Genomic DNA, 19,088 nt, shown 5'->3' on the forward strand with positions numbered 1-19,088 from the left:
TCCTCAGCACTTTAGTTGTTAGGCGCCGGGGGTGGGGGAGGGGGGGGACTCCCTGCCCCTCGCCCACCCGCGATCCGGTCCCACCACAAGGTGAGATTATTTTTAAATTTTTAAATTTTTTTTTTTTTTTGCAGGCAGTGCCTTGGCCACCCGGCAGGGGCTGGGTTGCCTAGCAACGGCGGGGTCCTTCGTGGTTCGGCGGCGCTCCGGGCCTGAGGGGGGGAAACCACCGCTGAGGAAAGCTGGGGGCCCGGCGGCCTCGGTGCGGGAGGCGGCAACTGGACAGCGACGCGGGGCGGGGCGGGGCGGAGCGGGGCGGGGAGGGGGAGGAGGAGGGGGAGGTTGGCGCGCGCCCCGGGGCCCGGCCTCTGCCTCCGAGGAGAGATGAATACGGCCCTGACCCGGGTGGGGCCCGCGGCCGAGCGGCCCGCGCCGCCCGAGGAGGTGGAGGGCTCTGAGACCGGCGGGAAGGAGCCGGCGGCGGACGCGGCCCCGGGGCCCAGCACGGCGTTCCGCCTGCTGGTGACTCGGCGGGAGCCGGCGGTGAGGCTGCAGTACGCGGTGAGCGGCCTGGAGCCGCTGGCGTGGTCCGAGGACCACCGCGTGTCGGTGTCCACGGCCCGCAGCATCGCCGTGCTGGAACTCATCTGCGACGTGCACAACCCGGGCCAGGACCTGGTTATCCACCGCACGTCGGTGCCCGCGCCTCTCCACAGCTGCTTCCTCAAAGTAAGTCATGCCCGCCGCCCCGGGCTCTGGGGGTCTCCTGCCCGCCTCCCTTCCCTCCCGCGGCCGCGTCCCCGCGGGTCCCCGGGGGAATCCCCGGGCCCACGCCTCGGCCGGGGATTCCCGCCTCCTCGCACCCTGAGTCTTTAGGGTCGCCGCCGTAGCTTAAGGGGTCGGGGGGACGCCGTGTATGCCCAGTTTCCCGGATCGCCCACCCACTCCCGAGACACAGGTACATTTCGGAAGGTCCCTCTCCGGAGCCAAGTTCTCCCTGCGGCCCGGCGTCTGGCTGGCTGCTGGCGCAGATTTCTTCCCTTGGTGCTTTCTTAGGCTCCACCCCCGTGTTGACCCAACCCCAGACCTGCCTCTGCCACCCGCTCCTATTGTCTGGGGCCTGCTCCCCGAGGCTCCTGGCTGGCTTTGTTTACTGTGATGTGCCCTCCTCTTCCGCCTCCTTGGCTTTGGAAGACAGAAATTTTTTTTTTTTTTTTGCTTTGTCTTTAACTGTTTCAGTGACTTTGTTATATGAGTGGTCCTTCTCATCTTGGGCAGATGGATAGATACTGGATGTCAGGGGTTAGTACTCCAGTTTTTCTTCAATAACGAAAAGGCTTTGGGATGTAGAATGAAAAATAAAGCTTCTGGAAATAAATGCAACTCTTAAGATCTTCGTATAGATTGAATGCTTCGTGTAGATTTAGTTCTTTTGGCTTCAGATTAACTAAGTTTGCCTTCAGAACTTTAAAACTGCTAAAGTTTTATTGTTGGAGCATCACCATTTTCAAAATGTTTTAAAGTAGGAAGTCGTGTTGTTCATTTAATGGTTTAAAAATATTAAAACTTTATTACTATTTGCTTTATAGGTCTGTATGCATATGTGTGATTATCAAAATGTACATTCATTCTTTCAACACACCTTTGAATACCACTATGGAAATCTCATGGACTGAGGAGCCTGGGGCGCTACACAGTCCATGGGGTTGCCAAAGGGTGGGCTAGGACTTGGTAGAACTTAGTGACTGAAACAACAGCAACAATGTATCAGCCAGAGATCAATCTAGGCTCCAGAAGTAAAACATTGTACAAAAACAAAATCCCTGTCCTCTTGGAGCTTACATTCATTCTTTTGACAGATCAAAAACAACAATGTAATAATAGGTAGTGATAAGTTGTAATATGTATCTATATACAGAGAAAGTGTTTCTGTGAATATGAAGTTTAAAAAAAAAAAACTACTCTGCCAAGCCATTTAAAATATAGATCAGTGACTGAATGGGGTGCAGAGAACCCACACCACTTTTAGCATACTTAATCCAAGTTTGAAAGTGACAGCTTGATGTTGAATTAGATCATTGATAAGTTTGTATGACTAAATTTTCAAAGATCTTGGACAGGGTGTGACAAATTGATTCAAGTATAAACCAGTCACCTGGAATTTGGTGATGGACAGGGAAGCCTGGTGTGCAACTGTCCATGGGGTCGCAAAGAGTCAGACATGCCTGAGCAACTCAACTGATAAACCAGTCATGTGAATAGATGTTGGTGATCCTATGAAACTGAGAAACACTCAAGGAGGGAGGCAGAACAGAGGGGTTTTAAAAGGTGAGACACCTTTCACCTCTGCTGAAAAGGAACTTACTGATGCTAACTATATGCACATCAGCTAGAGAAAATTTTAAGTGTGTGTCTCAGTGTGGTAGACTTAATGCTTCAGCAGAGAGAATTTAAAGAAGTAAAGGAATGCTGAACCGAGATGCTTTTATTAGGAAAGGTTATTTGGTGGTGAATCTGCAGCAGACCTAAAAAAAAAAAGTAGGGTTTGGGTTGTAAAAAGAAGGGAGAAAGGGGTCATCCAAGTGCCAGGAATAAGGTGCCCATCTTGTGCACAGACACTTAAGTGATGAACACAGCTTCTGGTTGCTTGCGTAAATGATTTTGGGTTCACAGCTGAGGTCAAGTAGCTTTCCTAGAGAGTCGGAGACAGTAAAGTGAGGTCAGTTTGGGAACTTGGAAGGTCAGTCTGAGATGGTTGACTTCAGTTTAGGAAGCCCTGAGGTGCTGTTACAGCGTCATAGATGAAGACTGACCTGGTGTGGTGCAGGAATGTGACTCCCACTGGACTAGAGGCAAGTAGGTGATGGTTGGAGTCAGCATAAAACAGGGGTTAAGAGAGTACACTTTGGGGACTTCCGTGGTGGTCCAGTGGCTAAGATTCCAAGCTCTGAATGCAGGGGGCCGGAGGTTTAATTCCTGGTCAGGGAACTAGATCCCACATGCCATGACTAAGACCCAATGCACCCAAATAAATAAATAAACAAAAATATTTTAAAAAAAGAGAGACTACACTTTGGCACAAGATAGCAAGCCAGGTCTATCTGTAAAAGGATAATAAAGCCTACCTCGTTTAGCATCTTTAGAAGATTAAGTTAAAATATATTATTATATGTGTATATTTATATATATGCTTATATGTCCATATGTGATTACTTAGCACAGTTCCTGGCACACTGTAAATGCTCAGGTTAAAAAATAGTCATGCAAGTATGAAGGAAGGTCTCTGGGTTAATGCTTTGGCTATGGATACAAAGTTATCTCTTATCACTGTATTCTGATAAAAATTTGATTCTTGTCGTTGGTCCTACAACTGGAAAATGAGTAATAGGAAATCCTTATATATCCCTCTAGTAATCGATTGCTTTCCTGAAATTATTCAGTGGTGTCTTCCCCTTCTGCTTTGGTGTGCACCTCACAGAAAGCACCGGTCAGTTGGCAGTCTCATTCGCAGGCCCTGCCTGGGGAATGAAGGCCGAGATGTCCCTGCAGTTCTGAGAGAGGCCTCTGTGGGGTAAAGCTGGAGTAATGGTGGGAGTGTAAGGAAGTCTCTGTCTGTGCTTTGGTGGCACTGCCCACTCACAGGCCCTGTGGACTGAAATCTCTTTGGTGCTGGCCAGTTTGCTCCAACAAGGAAGATGGACTCCTGCAACCTAGATCGCAGTTTCAGTGTGTAGAACTGCTAGACGGCTAGATGCTAAACCTCTTTGAAACTTTTGCTCTGATCGTTATTTAGATTATGAGTTTTTTCAGGAAAATACACAGTTATAATAATAGTTCACATATTATCTGCTCTTTGCAAGTTACTGCCCTGGGCATTGATATAAAAGTGAATGGTATAAATCTGAGAACCAGTGAAGTAGTGACTTAAGAACAAGTTTACAATTTCTCTTCCCATTGGACTGCTGATTTAGTGAATCATCTAGTTGCAAACAGTTCCAAAATCTAATAATACGTGCATGACTACTTTTGTTTGTTTCAGCTGTTAGGAGCTTTAGTAATATCAACGCCATCTACTCCATTAAGTTAAATAACTGTTTCCTGTCTTTGGAATTATATTCCTGCCCTCAAGAAGCTTACTGTCTACGAGCTTCAAGTGAGTTTTTGTTAGGTGCTTACAAAGTATGTGCTGATTAGTTGTCATAGTGGCCAACTAGAAACAGGATAGCATATAGTGAAAAGATTGACTGGGGCTCAGCCTCTGAGAGCTGGACTCTTAACTAACATGCTCCTGGGGCATCTGAGTACTTGTTTTGATTCGTTAACTAGTTTTGTGATGTGAAGAGTTGAGGGGAGGTGCACTAGGTTAATTCAGATTACCTAACATGGAAATTATTGCACAAAACCCTAAGGATTTTCCTTACTGGCTGACATCCAAGCTGCTCTCCATTCTGTCAAGGATTCTTGCTGCTGTGGGTTAGGACCAAGCTTGAGCTTCCTTTATTTCATTCTGTACTGCTGTTTGGAGTTATGCATTCTCTAAGTTTATTTTCAGTTCTATAGTAGTTTCTATTGTAGTAAATTATCCTAGTCTGAGAATTATTGCTTAGTTTGTAGTATTATGGGATTTGGTGAATAATTTTATATCCACCCTCCATTTGGCAGACAACTTAATACCTGCCTAACCTGCATTTTACTTTTATTAGGTCTCGTTAACATTTACTGAATTCTCAGAGACTACGACTACTTGTCATCGTAGATAACATTTATTGAGTATTTATTAATATATGCTTTACATGCATTGACTTAATTAACCTTCCTAACTCTATGAGAATGTGTCATTGCACTCTTTATAGATGAGGAAATTAAAGCCAGAAGGTTTAAACAATTTGCTCAGGGTCACAGAGCTAGTATGTGACAGAGCCAGGATTTGAATCCCAGCAATCTGCAGATTTTCAATCAAATTTTATCTACCCCATACAAAGCTGTGGGCTTTGATTAGCGTCGTTTTATTAACAGACTAGCCAGTGACACCTCTATTTGGAATTTCTGGTCTGTATTTCTCCAGTATATCCATAGGTGTATCCAAGAGACTACCCTGCAATTAAGATACACTGCCTAAGAGCCCATTTCCAGAGTGTTACTTAGGATGAAGAAAGATGACTGCCCCTGCACCGCCCCACCCCCCCACCAACACCATAAGGTTCTGTTGTTAAAAAAAAGTTTAGATAACTCTGTAGCTCTATGGTAGCTACAGAGCTACTCTATAGTAGCTCCCGGCGATAACTCTTGAAGGGGGAATAATGTGTAATAAACAGCACTTTCAAAACAGTTTTAGTTACAAAACTCTTTTTCAAGGGGCAATTTAGTAGAGTGATATTCTGTTTAACACAGTTTAGAAAAAGTTAGTCTTCTAATTCATTTGTTGGGATTTGTATCTATGTCTCTGTGGACAGTCACATCCAACTCTTTGTGACCCCATGGACTAGCCTGCCAGGCTCCTCTGTCAGTGGGATTTTCCCAGCAAGAATACTGGAGTGGGTTGCCATTTCCTTCTCTAGAGGATCTTTATCTACCTTTCACTTTATAAGCTTATTTGTTAATGTGATCTAGCAGTTAACTATTCATTGCAGTATGGTTTTCTGACACATTTCCAGTTGTCCGAGCTGTATTGAGGAATGTTATAGTTCTGAATTCATCTTCTATGTTCTGGAGTGTTATTCTTCTGGGCTTTGGGGCTTAAACTCATTTAAAGTGAGTTTTTTTGTGTGTGTTTTTGTTATATCCATGTATATTTTGGCTAGAATTCTTTATTGATCATGTTTAATGTACCCTTTCCAGTTTGAAGATAAGCATCTATGGAAAAGAAGAAAAGACAGTGGATCAAGTCCTTCTTCCTACTTCTGACATAACAGAAATCATTTCTAATTGACCTCTGCTCTCTTTGGCTTTAGTCTTCTGGCTATCTTCTTACAATTCTGGATCACCTTCTTTTGGTCATTTCTGTCTCCTCTATTTTTAATGTTCCTTTAAAGTGTTTCTAAAGAGCTTACCATTGTACACCTAGACATTAAATAAATAGAACTGCTCGTGTATGTTGCAAACTTGGAGGAGAGAGCGATAAGTGAAAGCTAGAATGTTCTCAGAAAGTCTCATAGAGCTTGACCTGGTAGGATAGATGGGTTCAGATAGGAGGAAAGATTATTCTACACAAGGGGGAGCCAGGGAAGGCAGGGTGGACATTATTCTGTAGAAACTGGAAAGAGCTATTGGAGCTGGTTCTCAGAGTAATCTGTCAGTGAAATTTCAGATGGAAGACTTATATTGCAAAGATATTGTTAAAAATCCAAACATCTAATTGTATCAAAGATATATATATATTTATATATAGATATAGATACATAACTTTTCATGACTTTTAAACTCCTTTATTGTTTGTGACTAGTTTAGCAGAATGCTTAGTTGACTCTTTAGAATCAACTACACTTCTGTCATTGCTACTGCGTTTGTTAATTCTGAGAAGAAGGTGGGAACCAGGCTGTGAGTAACCACAGCACTTTCTCTGACCCTTAAAAATACTGCCATTTCCTATAAACAAACTAAAATTTTTAAAATTGCCATTTCGTGAGTAAATGCTTGTTTAGTTTTAGGCATGAAATTGATCTTTTAAATCTATGTCGCGTCAAAATTAATAGAATTGATGTCAAATTACTGTACGTATTTATGTGGATCAATTAATCCACCCTATGCAATGTAAATCTGTTCTTCTTAGAGTGAAATATTTATCTGATAGTTTTTATATCTTATTTTCAGGTTGGCTCAAAAAGGGAAGTTGCCGAGTGTAAACAGAGATTTGCCACCTCTGAAGACCCCACAGTCAGTCAGACTTTCATGTTGGACAGGGTGTTCAACCCTGAGGGGAAGGCTCTGCCACCACTGAGAGGGTTCAAGTACACTAGCTGGTCCCCTGTGGGCTGTGACGCTAATGGCAGGTGCCTGCTGGCCGCACTGACCATGGACAATCGCCTGACCATCCAGGCTAACCTCAACAGACTGCAGTGGGTCCAGCTGGTGGACCTGACGGAGATTTATGGAGAGCGTCTCTATGAGACCAGCTACAGGTTCTCCAGAAACGAGGCCCCGGAGGGCAGTCTCAGGGATTTCGCCGAGTTTCAGAGGCGACACAGCATGCAGGCGCCGGTGCGCATGGAGTGGTCGGGCATCTGCACCACCCAGCAGGTCAAGCACAACAACGAGTGCCGCGACGTGGGCAGCGTGCTCCTGGCGGTCCTCTTCGAGAACGGGAACATCGCCGTGTGGCAGTTCCAGCTCCCCTTTGCAGGGAAGGAGTCCATCTCTTCATGCAACACCATCGAGTCAGGAATCAGCTCTCCTAGCGTTTTGTTCTGGTGGGAATATGAGCACAACAATCGGAAAATGAGCGGCCTTATAGTGGGGAGTGCTTTTGGGCCTGTGAAAATCCTGCCTGTCAACCTTAAAGCAGTCAAAGGCTATTTCACCTTGAGGCAGCCTGTCGTCTTGTGGAAAGAAATGGACCAGCTGCCAGTCCACAGCATCAAGTGCGTGCCGCTGTATCACCCTTACCAGAAGTGCAGCTGCAGCTTAGTGGTGGCCGCACGAGGGTCCTATGTGTTTTGGTGTCTTCTCCTGATCTCCAAAGCAGGTCTGAATGTTCACAACTCTCACGTCACAGGCCTGCACTCCCTGCCCATCGTCTCCATGACTGCCGACAAGCAGAATGGGACGGTGTATACTTGCTCCAGTGACGGCAAGGTGAGGCAGCTGATCCCCATTTTCACAGATGTGGCGTTGAAGTTTGAGCACCAGTTGATTAAACTCTCTGATGTGTTTGGCTCCGTGAGGACACACGGGATAGCCGTGAGCCCCTGCGGCGCATACCTGGCCGTCATCACCACTGAGGGCATGGTCAACGGCCTCCATCCCGTTAACAAAAACTACCAGGTTCAGTTCGTTACTCTCAAAACCTTTGAAGAGGCAGCTGCTCAGCTTCTGGAGTCTTCTGTCCAGAATCTCTTTAAGCAGGTAGATTTAATAGACCTAGTACGCTGGAAGATTTTAAAGGATAAGCATATCCCTCAATTTTTACATGAAGCTTTGGAAAAAAAGATCGAAAGCAGTGGGGCCACCTATTACTGGCGTTTCAAACTCTTCCTCTTGAGAATTTTATATCAGTCGATGCAGAAAACCCCTTCAGAAGCCTTGTGCAAACCCACCCACGAGGACTCAAAAATCTTGCTAGTTGACTCACCTGGGATGGGCAATGCTGAGGATGAACAGCAGGAGGAAGGCACCTCTTCCAAACAGATTAGTAAGCAAAGCAAAGACGGCGATCCAGAGGACCCCACAGAGGACTTACTCCCTCAATCTGCGGATACTGGAGGCCGAGAGCCAATGGAAGAGAAACTCCTTGAAATCCAGGGAAAAATTGAAGCAGTGGAAATGCACTTGACGAGGGAGCACATGAAGCGAGTCCTGGGCGAAGTGTATCTACACACCTGGATCACAGAAAACACTAGCATCCCCACCAGGGGACTCTGTAACTTCCTGATGTCTGATGAGGAGTATGATGACAGAACCGCACGGGTAGGTGTTTGTCAGCAAAAACACTGAAAACCGAAAAATCTGCTTGCTTCACGAGAAAGAAATGACTTAAACTGAATTCGTAAAACTCAACCTCTGCTTTGACATTTTTAGGTAATTGATGAGCATGAGGTGCAGGAAAATAAATAGGAAGCAGATTAATGCAGAGGACATATTCATGTCCCGCTAAGAATTATGTCAGTTCTTACTCTTACTGGTGCCTCGATTGATGTCCATGGTTTGGGCGATTTCGGGCTGTGGATGAGCTCCAGGAGCAGACTTGGGCAGACACTGCAGGGCTGTGATTGGGCAAACACTACAGGGGAAGGATGGCAGGCCCGCCCTCCCCTTCCTGTCTGCAGAAAGATGGGAGGGGGAGGCCTGTGGCAGGGATTCTTTGCATTTGATAGGACTTCAGGAGGTTTTCTCATTTAGCCTACAAGGGCATAGGAAGTAAAATGATTATCCATTGGGTGTTTGTTCCCCTCCCCCACCTGCAAAAACTGAGTATAATCTTTATTTTGGTGGTAGAACAACCTTACAGTGTTATCTAAAATGTATTTCACAGAATTAAAGTTCTCTGACAGAACAATAGGGTTCCAAGCTTGGGGAAATACGCCATACTCCTCTTAGAGGTTTCCAGTGTACATCATCCTTCTAAGGGTTCTGAGAATTCCTATAGGAAAGAGGCCTTTAATTTTGTGCAGTTTAGTGTCATGTAGACTTTTTAACCAGGAATCCTGAGCTAACAGCTTCTAAAATCCTGAAAAACTGTTTTAAGGAACATACTGTATACTAAAATATTCAAGAAGACAAGACTATCGTCCTTTTTACTCTGAAGTTTGATGTTTATTCTCACTGCCTGAAGTCTTATCTAAAATCTAAAATGTTAATTGAAGGTAATAAATTCAGGTATCTTCATGCGTAATGTTAAACCATTCACAAGTCACTTGTTGCATTTTCTTGTTGGAAAGTTGTGTGTGTGTATCCATATACTCCTAAAATTATTTCTTAAGGATGTTTGCGACAATCTGATGTTGACTGGGAAAAAAAAGCATAACCTAAAAGTTATGTTTTATTCAGCAGGCAAAACTGAGGACTTAAGCCTGGGACGCAGCGTCTAAGATAACTCAGAGAGACTGCACCAGAAGGGCAAGGGTGTGGAGCTAGGATATATAAGCGTTTTTACAACGAAGACCGTAGTCAGTCTTTGTTGCAAATAAGGAAACCAAGACATATCAGGTTAAGGAATTTAGGGCTTCTCTCTGTATGGGAAGATAACAGGGTCTGGGCTCACTGCAGTCATTACTTTGATGTGTACCTTAGCTGTCTGGGGCCACATATCCTGTGATTCTCAGCCTGGGTCTCCTTAGGATGCCCCACTGGGGGCACTGCAGCAGCTGACAGCTAGATGGGGGCCATCCTGCCTCCATCCTGAGCTCCCTCAGGGCTCACCCTCGGGCAGTGGTAACGTGCGGCTCCTGGCTGCAGCACCTTTTCTTTACTGATGTACAGCAGCAGCGTGTTCATTCACACTCAGGAGCAGTTAAGATGCACTCTTCATGTATCTGACTTTTCATCTTCAAAAGTCAACTTTTGAAGATCGTTTCATTGTGATCTCAATGGTGTGAAGGAGTTTTCTGGTTACCGCTGGTTCATAGGACCAAGTAAGGATACTATACGTGTAAAATATTAACAAAAACTTATTAGTAAATCTATAATGACAGTTGGTTTGCAGTGGTTTAGAATAATTATTGCACATGCTGTGTGAGCATGGAAAGCTACATTTAGCACAGTTAACTTGGTTCCAACACGGCCAGTTTAAAGAAAGGAAGATTATACCTCGGCCCAGCTACAGCAACTTAGTTTCGATTGAAAACAATACATGTCTTGTTTGAAAATCCTTCTGTGTACCTAAAATGAATCTTTTCAAACCTGGTACAGTAGTTGTCCTTGCTATAAGGGACCATAAATTAGAATTCTCAAGACCTTTAAAAAAGGCCAAAAGTTAATGGACTTTAAATTTGCAAGTTATATGCACAGTAGGTAAGACACCCTTCTGAAAAAAAAAAAAAAAAGACACCCTTCTGAGCTATTAAGATACCCTTCAGAACATCAGTGAGCTAATTTTAGTGAATGGCAAACTAGTAAGTTCTTCTTACACAAGAGCTCAAGTGTAAATGGATTATAACTTTGAAGGACATATCTGCTAATAAGACAAGGTGGTTCTTGAGGATTGACATATTCCATGCCTCCCAAAAACGTAGCTTGTGGAGGTTTTTTCCAACAAGATAATGAAGTAGATTTAGTCTTTTTCAGACTTTGATTGACCTGGTGCAATCCTAATAAAGCAGAGAAAGAAGCAAAACTGAAGTAGGGCCAAGGCCTCAAGCTGCCCTGTCTACCTCCTACAGTGGGCCCCCCATACCTTTGCTGTGGGGCTGGTGGGTCTCCTATCGCGGGCTCACTAGATTGGTTGTGGGTCTTTGGGCCATCAGAAGGAGAAGGTATTATTTTTTAATCTTGATCATCTTTTTACTTTGTAAGCTTTTCTGAAAGAATAGACATTTGTTTCGTTCTAGAGTTAGTATTTCACATGATACTTTGCCTGTACAGATTATGCTTTTCTTTCTTAAAAGTCAAACATTTTAAGTATAGCTGAATACTTTGTCTTCTGACAGAACTCTGAAGTCCTTTCAGAAGCAAGTAAAGGCAAATAATAAGATTTGTGTTTCAGAACATTTCTCCTTTAGTGAGTAAAGTTCCCCGTTGTCACGGGGTGCCTGATTGAATTTATTTTATTTTACTCAACCAGTTGACACAAGTTGAAGGTCCAGCTTCTTTCCTTTCTACCCAGTGTGGCAGGCCCACATGGGGACGCAGCGCTCCTCTCTGGTGGAAGACGCTGCGGAGTTGTCCTCTTCTCCTTGGTGTTCGGAAGCCCTGCGCTCACGTGAAATGCCACTGACCCCTTTGTTTTACTAGGTGCTGATTGGACACATCTCAAAGAAGATGAACAAGCAGACCTTCCCTGAGCACTGCAGTTTGTGTAAGGAGATCTTGCCGTTTACAGATCGCAAGCAGGCCGTCTGCTCCAATGGCCACATCTGGCTCCGGTAAGCTGCTTTTGCGTGTTTCCAGCCTGTGCCCCACAGACCACTGTCAAGTGTTCATCCAAAGGGTATGGTGCCCATGCCATCAAGCTGGAGAAAAGCTGCTGCCGTAACACCTGCTGTGGTTTTTTTTCCATCTGTTTGACTGAAACCCTTTAGGAGTAGTTTTCTTTGTAACTGCTTGTTTGTAACTGTAATAGGAGTTTCTCTGTTTATTTTGGTAATACTGTATTTGACTTCCCTAGTAGCTCAGATGGTAAAGCAGCCACCTGCAATGCAGGAGACCCAGGTTCAGTCCCTGGGTCGGGAAGATGCCCTGGAAAAGGAAATGGCAACCCACTCCAGTATCCTTGCCTGGAAAATTCCACAGACAGAGGAGCCTGGCAGGCTATAGTCCATGGGGTCACAAAGAGTCGAACATGACTGAGTGACTAACACACAATACTATTTTACTTTGAAGTTAGTACTGAATTTTAAAAAATCATTATGATGAAAGCAAAGGCCATTAAAGTTAATAGAATATAAAGTACTCCTGTACTGTGTTTGGTTTAACAAAGGGTAGAAGTCTTCCCCTTCTCTCTCCTCAGTGTCACTCTGAGAGGACCACTCTGTGGCCCTGTGGGCTGTTTGACACTGTTGATCCCTCCCTTTTCCTCCTCCATAGAGCACCGTTTTATCACCTGGCTTCCTGGACACAGTATCTCCTTGATGTCCATCTTTGGACATGTTTTTCTTCTATCAGCACTCTCCCCACGGTATGTGTGTGCTAAGTCATTTCCGACTCTTTTCGATTCCATGGGCTATGGCCCACCAGACCCCTCTGTCCATGGGATTCTCCAAGCAAGAACACTCGAGTGGGTTGCCATTCCCTTCTCCAGGGGTTCTTCCCAACCCAGGGATGGAACCAAGTCTCCTGCAGCTCCTGCATTGGCAAGTGGATTCTTACCACTGAGCCACCTGGGAAGCCCACAGCATTCTCCCTGGGCTGCCACATGTATCTGTACACTGGTGACTTAACATCACTTTAGTCTGAATCTCTTCCCTCAGTCCAGGCTTCATATCTAAGCACCTGCTCAGTTGCTCTGTTTGGAAGTTTTACAGGCATTTCAAATTTGAATCCAGCTTTTCCACTACCTTCACCTCTACATCCCTGATCCAAGAAACATCATCTCTTGCCCAGGTTATTACAGTTATCTCCCAACCCATCTTCTATGTCTTTCCTCATGCACGCGACATCCCTCCCAGCCCGGACATCTGCGCTGGCCATCCTCTCTGCTCGGACCACTCTTCCAGCAGGGCTTCTTCCCAACCAGGCTGCCTAACATCATGACACCCGAGGACATCCCTCTCCCCTCCTGGTAGCCTTCATCCCTCTTCCTGGCTGTTTTCCTCCTTAGCAGTTATCACTACTTAATATATTTTTTTACTTTGGATTTTTCTCCTCCCTCTAGAGTACAAAGCTTCATGAAGACAGGGAATTTTGTTGTTTTGTTCCTGGCTATTTCGGGAACAATGTCTGATATATGGTAGGCACTCACTAAATTGTTTAAATTTATTTTCAATAGAAACAGGATTTTGCTACATATACTTAATAACTTCCCTATTCTCTTACCAAAATGTTGTGGTTATTTTCTATATCAGTGCATAGATCCCATTCTTTTTTTTTTTTTTTTAAGTTTTGAATTTTAATTTATATAAATATTATTTCAGATTAAGTTTTACAGACATATCACCAAATCTGGAAGTATTTAGTTTTATTAATGGTTTTTAATTTAAAATTTCTCAGATATAAATATTTTGAAATGAATGCTGAAAGTTGTTCAGCTATACAATTTGACCACGTGCTTACTCATTTAAAAGCATTTTTTCCCATTATTACTTGACTGTCCTTTTCTTTTCTCCCATCAAAATCAGTATGTGACAAGTTTAACTTAAATCCATCTCTATTCCTCCTATCCATAACATTCATTAACACAAATACCAGTACTACTAATAATACCACCTGCTCATTAGTGGATTACAGTCAATATGAGTATTCACCTGGTGCTTATAAATTGTACTGGTTGGTTTAATTATTACAATAATTATGTTATAAACCTCCTAGCATTCTTGAGAATAGTCAGTATACTTCTCACAGTCAGAGAATGTTCAGTGAATTTGCAAGATTTCCTGTTTCATTTACCAAGGATCCTTCTTGAGGTTTTTTATAGGCTCCTAACTTCTTAAAATTTGAGAAAATACCCACAAGGGTCCCAGAATAGGGAATGGGGTTTAGGGCAATATACAAAGCCTCTTCTCATGTATCAGTTCAGTTCAGTTCAGTCGCTCAGTCGTGTCTGACTCTTTGTGACCCCATGAATCGCAGCACGCCATCCGACTCTTTGTGACCCCATAAATCACAGCACGCCAGACCTCCCTGTCCATCACCAACTCCCGGAGTTCACTCAGACTCAAGTCCATCGAGTCAGTGATGCCATCCAGACATCTCATCCTCTGTCGTCCCCTTCTCCTCCTGCCCCCAATCCCTCCCAGCATCAGAGTCTTTTCCAATGAGTCAACTCTTCGCGTGAGGTGGCCAAAGTACTGGAGTTTCAGCTTTAGCATCATTCCTTCTAAAGAAATCCCAGGGCTTATCTCCTTCAGAATGGACTGGTTGGATCTCCTTGCAGTCCAAGGGACTCTCAAGAGTCTTCTCCAACACCACAGTTCAAAAGCATCAATTCTTTGGTGCTCAGCTTTCTTCACAGTCCAACTCTCACATCCATACATGACCACTGGAAAAACTGTGGCCTTGACTAGACGGACCTTTGTTGGCAAAGTAATGCCTCTGCTTTTCAATATGCTATGTAGGTTGGTCATAACTTTCCTTCCAAGGAGTAAGCGTCTTTTAATTTAATGGCTGCAGTTACCATCTGCAGTGATTTTGGAGCCCCCCAAAATAAAGTCTGACACTGTTTCCACTGTTTCCCCATCTATTTCCCATGAAATGATGGGACCAGATGCCATGATCTTCGTTTTCTGAATGCTGAGTTTTAAGCCAACTTTTTCACTCTCTTCTTTCACCTTCATCAAGAGGCTTTTTAGTTCCTCTTCACTTTCTGCAATAAGGGTGGTGTCATCTATGGTCAACTAATTTACGACAAAGGAGGCAAGACTATGCGATGGGGGAAAGACAGTCTCCTCAATAAATGGTGTGAAAACTGGACAGCTTAACCGGAGGTCTTCTGGAATCTGAGACTGGGCCGCGTGAGCTTTCTGCTGAGTTCGTTTTTCGCTGTCCCGGTTTCCAGCACGATGGGCCTTCCCCTGAGTTGGGTTTCTTCGCCTTCCGTTTCTAACGCGGGAGCCTCGCTCAGTTGGGCTCCTGCTGTGTTTGGCCTCTTCTGCGCAGAGGTTGTTTCAGCCAGGTTAAACCCGTGTCACAGCACCACAGATGTCACACGAGTGTACGTTCCCCTGTTCTTTGTCTCGTCACAACAAAGATTTGGAGCAACGGACATTAAAGCCCTCGGTGCGTCACAGCTCTCGGGTCTTGGACAAACCGTGCTATAGCTCTTAGGCAAATCAGTGTTACAGCTCTATTTTATTTAGAAGATAGCAGGAGAGGGAGAGAGAGAGAGAGAGAGAGGGAGAGAGAGAGAAGAGCGCATGCACGAAGGAGAGAGAGTCTCCATAGATCCCATTCTTAACAGCCATAGAGTTTCCCATTGTATGGATATTCCATTATTTCCTCTCTTGTTGACTGATATTAGGATTTTTTTCCAGTCTTTATTGTGTACCTATATTTTTTTCTAATTTAACTGTTCAGACTTATGTTTCAGGGGAGACTAGGAATAGTAGTGGTCTTGTAACAACAGCAACCAGCACCTCTTGGTGCTGCCAGTGTACCAGGCACAACGCTCAGCAGCACGCACATCTCAAGCCACGTGTCGGACACAGATGAGGAAACTGGCGCCTGAGGATGTTCAGTACTTTGTCCACAGTCATGCAGGTGGTTAGTGGCAGAGCTGAGAACCTGGCCTTCTGGCTCCAGAGTTTTCACGTGTAACCTCTGTCCATTGTTGTCTCTTGAATGGCTTCTTCCACAAAGAATGGGTGAGAATGGGTGCTTACTCTCATTCAGGTATAGTCTTTCTTCCTGTGCACCCAGGTCTTTACTCAAGGTAAACCGACTAGGAACTCCTTCCCCCACCTCCCTTCTTTGTGTGCTTTACTCCTTATTGCTCTTCCTAAATCCTGTTAGCTTTCAGAAAACCTTCCCTGCAGAGCCCAGCAGCTCTCTCTGACCTCCCATCGCTCCCACCTGCCCTTACTTGCCAGGTCCTGGCCGATGCTCAGTGAAAGGTCATTGGGTGGAATTGAATCTCTGAGCATTTGTTTATGGCCCTTATTTTTTTGTACCACTAATTGTGTCTTCTGTATCTTTCAAGGTTTCACCACTGTGCCATTAGTCTTAAACATTGTGCTTATACGTAATCTTAAAAATCACTAACAATAATTTCTGATATATAGTTACTTTGTTTAACGTATGAAAAATTCACAGTATAGTTGGGTATAAACAGACTGCATTCTTTCCCAGGGCTGCAGTGACTGTCTGGATTAGAAGCCTTGTATCTCTTGGCTTAGCCTGACATGGGCACTTCCCCTTTACTAAGTGTGTGGTGGGTCTGGCCAGCTGTCCTGTGCAGGGGGATACATGGTTGCCATGAATTTGTCAACCATTTTTGCCCTTCACTTAGTTAACTCATTTTAGAATACTTGTCCGTGGTGAGTTAACCTTCCAACACTGTACTGCTTTCTACTGTTGGTAGCACTGATGATACAATCTGTCTGCTTTCAGGTGCTTTTTAACCTACCAGTCCTGCCAGAGTTTGATATACAGAAGGTGTTTGCTCCATGACAGCATCGCTCGCCATCCAATTCCAGAAGGTGGGTGCTCCCCTGGCTGCGGCAGGGTGAGGTTGAGCACACTGCACGTGCTGGTGCCTCAGGGGCACCCCTCTCCCCTCCTGGGTCTCTGGCCGTCGGGGACAGGGAGCAAGCTCGTTCTGCTCTGTACAGTGCTGTTATGAACCCACACCTGATGAACACGGTCACTGGAATCACCAACATGCGAAGAGCATCACACTGTGTGAGTAAGGAGGGCTGCAGTTTGCTGTGCTGTCACTGCAAATCATTCATTCAAACAACGCCAAAGACTTTGTTTTAGATGGCATATGTAGATTCTATTTGAATGAAAACTCTGCAGCTGGTAACAGATAAAGACAGCCTTGCCGAAACAGGACGTGCACCTGGAGGTGCCCTTCTAGTGGCCACGGTGGGGCTGTTTTTCTGGTTCATCGATACTCTCTTTCCTGATAGCCCTAGTGACAGAGTGCACATTCCTGAATCAATTGTTGGAATAAGATCATAGACACGAACCAGGGATTGATGATTTAAATAGTCACATGAATGTCAGTTTACAACCTGAGTTTCATTAATATCACACTAACCGAATGAGCTTACTAGACAGCACGCATATGGCGGTGTACGCTTTGGGGGTAACGTGTGGTCTCAAATGTTTTACACAGAATGTTCTGTGTAAAACCACACAGCCTTCTTGATTTTTGCTCTAAACTGGCTGAAGCTCTCTAATTCTGAGAAGTGGACGTGTTGGCATGTTCTGTTCTGTTTTGACTCTTTATTGTGGAAAATGCAATCCTAAAAGTAGAGAAAAAGAGGATGAGAAACTCTTATATACCTGTCATTCAACTTCAAAAATCGCCAGCTCATAATCTTTCATTTCATCTGTAGTCCTCCTCCTCTCCTCTGGCTGCATTATTTTGAAACAAATTTGGGGGACTTTTAAACACTTGTTGCAATTGAGAATTGGTTTATAGTTTAGACAGGAAATCAGGGAAGATGGGAACAAACTCAAAAACAAGCACACCTGCCAGTTGACTTTGCACTGAGCCACATGCAGCTCCTGGGGAGAACGGGAATCTCTGAGCTCTGGACAGTACTCACCAGTAGGCAGAGCATTTGACAGGCCAGGGAGTTCTGTAAAAGGAGGAGAGCGCATCGACACACAGTGTTTTCAGAGTAGGTTTTAACATTAACCATGTGTGAGAAACACTCATTCGTTATCCTTATTTTCCTCTTTCATCACACATTTAACTTTGGGAACCACAGATCTAGCCCAGCCTCGTCTAGAATGTTACAGTGAGGACCTCTGTGCAGTGGGGCCAGAATACCCACACCTGCACACCGTGGTCGGCCCAGGGCATGTCCCATCTGACTGCTTTCCCTGAAGTGTGCACTCAACTATCGCTTGTCTTCCTTTGGCAGACCCTGACTGGATCAAGAGGTTACTGCAGAGCCCCTGCCCTTTCTGCGACTCTCCTGTTTTCTGAGTGTCCACGGTGGGAAGACAGAGTGTCGTCTAGCCTGAAGAGCTGGGACGCGCTGGCGCAGGCCTGGCCTCCACAAGAGGAAAGGTGCCCTTGTGACGGTCGGTAAGCCTGGGAACTCCCTGCTGAAGTGTGTGCTCCGTCTCCAGGGACTACAGGATATCTGTAAAGGGACTGTGTGCAGAGATCTTAAGTCATTTTGAGATGAACATTAGCCCCCACTCCTTATCACTTATTTTTCAAGTGTTGAAGTATCTTGACTGAAACAGTTTGAACACAATGAATGCCCTGTTGTTTCTCAACAGAGTGACCTCTTCTAGGGAGTGTGGGTAAGGGCCTCGCTGGGCCGAATTAGGCTTTAACCCTGGCCCAGATCTGGAACTGTCTCATGGCTCCAGGACGCTTAGTTACCAGGTACATGGCACATGGTGTCTAGCAGATACTCAAATGTCTAAAACAATATTTGGGCCTCATATTTTGTTCTCAACAAATAGCTTCAGATCTACGTCCCGCCAGCTTTTTTCGTGTGTATTGAAACCATTTTCTTAAAACTATATGTTTTTAAGAGGTTAAAGCCAAGACTAAAGTTAGTTTTAATGTGTTGGAAGATCAGGTGACTCTCGTAATTGTGACTTGTTTTTAACGATCTCTCCCATGTCGTCAGTTCTGCCCCAACCCCTCCATGTATATGAGGGTGTCATAGTATTCCTGTTTACCTGTGTCACACCTCTCTTCAGACTGAACTGTGATGACCAGGTGAGATGTTTGTACATAGAGGAAAAAGAATATTTTCTCCTTTATTTTCTCCTAGTACTAAAACCCTTACTATTTTTCATGTTGACATGTCCAGATGTCTCATTTCTATCCCAAGTCTGTCTAGAGACTTCTAGAGAGAGCTGGACAGCTCAGAATGTGGACCCTTGAGCCTTGGTGCTATGGTGTATGTGGCTGGGTCAACCAGAGCCTG

At 44.6% G+C, this 19,088-nt stretch overlaps 1 protein-coding gene across 1 annotated transcript; it reads left to right on the forward strand.

Moving 5' to 3' along the window:
* Positions 1-384: 384 nt before the first annotated feature.
* On the forward strand, positions 385-18,124 carry GTF3C4 (general transcription factor IIIC subunit 4). Its single transcript, NM_001192382.3, has 5 exons — positions 385-729; positions 6,811-8,622; positions 11,605-11,735; positions 16,573-16,661; positions 18,060-18,124. The coding sequence occupies exons 1-5, from the start codon at positions 385-387 to the stop codon at positions 18,122-18,124; spliced, it is 2,442 nt and encodes an 813-aa protein (NP_001179311.3).
* Positions 18,125-19,088: the final 964 nt, after the last annotated feature.

Source organism: Bos taurus, chromosome 11 (assembly GCF_002263795.3).
Source record: "Bos taurus isolate L1 Dominette 01449 registration number 42190680 breed Hereford chromosome 11, ARS-UCD2.0, whole genome shotgun sequence".
Lineage (NCBI taxonomy): Eukaryota > Metazoa > Chordata > Mammalia > Artiodactyla > Bovidae > Bos > Bos taurus.

What these genes read in the sequence shown, in the direction of transcription:
- GTF3C4 (NM_001192382.3), top strand. Translation starts at nt 385, where the DNA reads ATGAATACGGCCCTGACCCGGGTGGGGCCCGCGGCCGAGCGGCCCGCG. An exon ending in TCCACAGCTGCTTCCTCAAA is followed by an intron (nt 730 to 6,810) that starts GTAAGTCATGCC and finishes TCTTATTTTCAG; the next exon opens with GTTGGCTCAAAAAGGGAAGT. An exon ending in TCGCCATCCAATTCCAGAAG is followed by an intron (nt 16,662 to 18,059) that starts GTGGGTGCTCCC and finishes TTCCTTTGGCAG; the next exon opens with ACCCTGACTGGATCAAGAGG.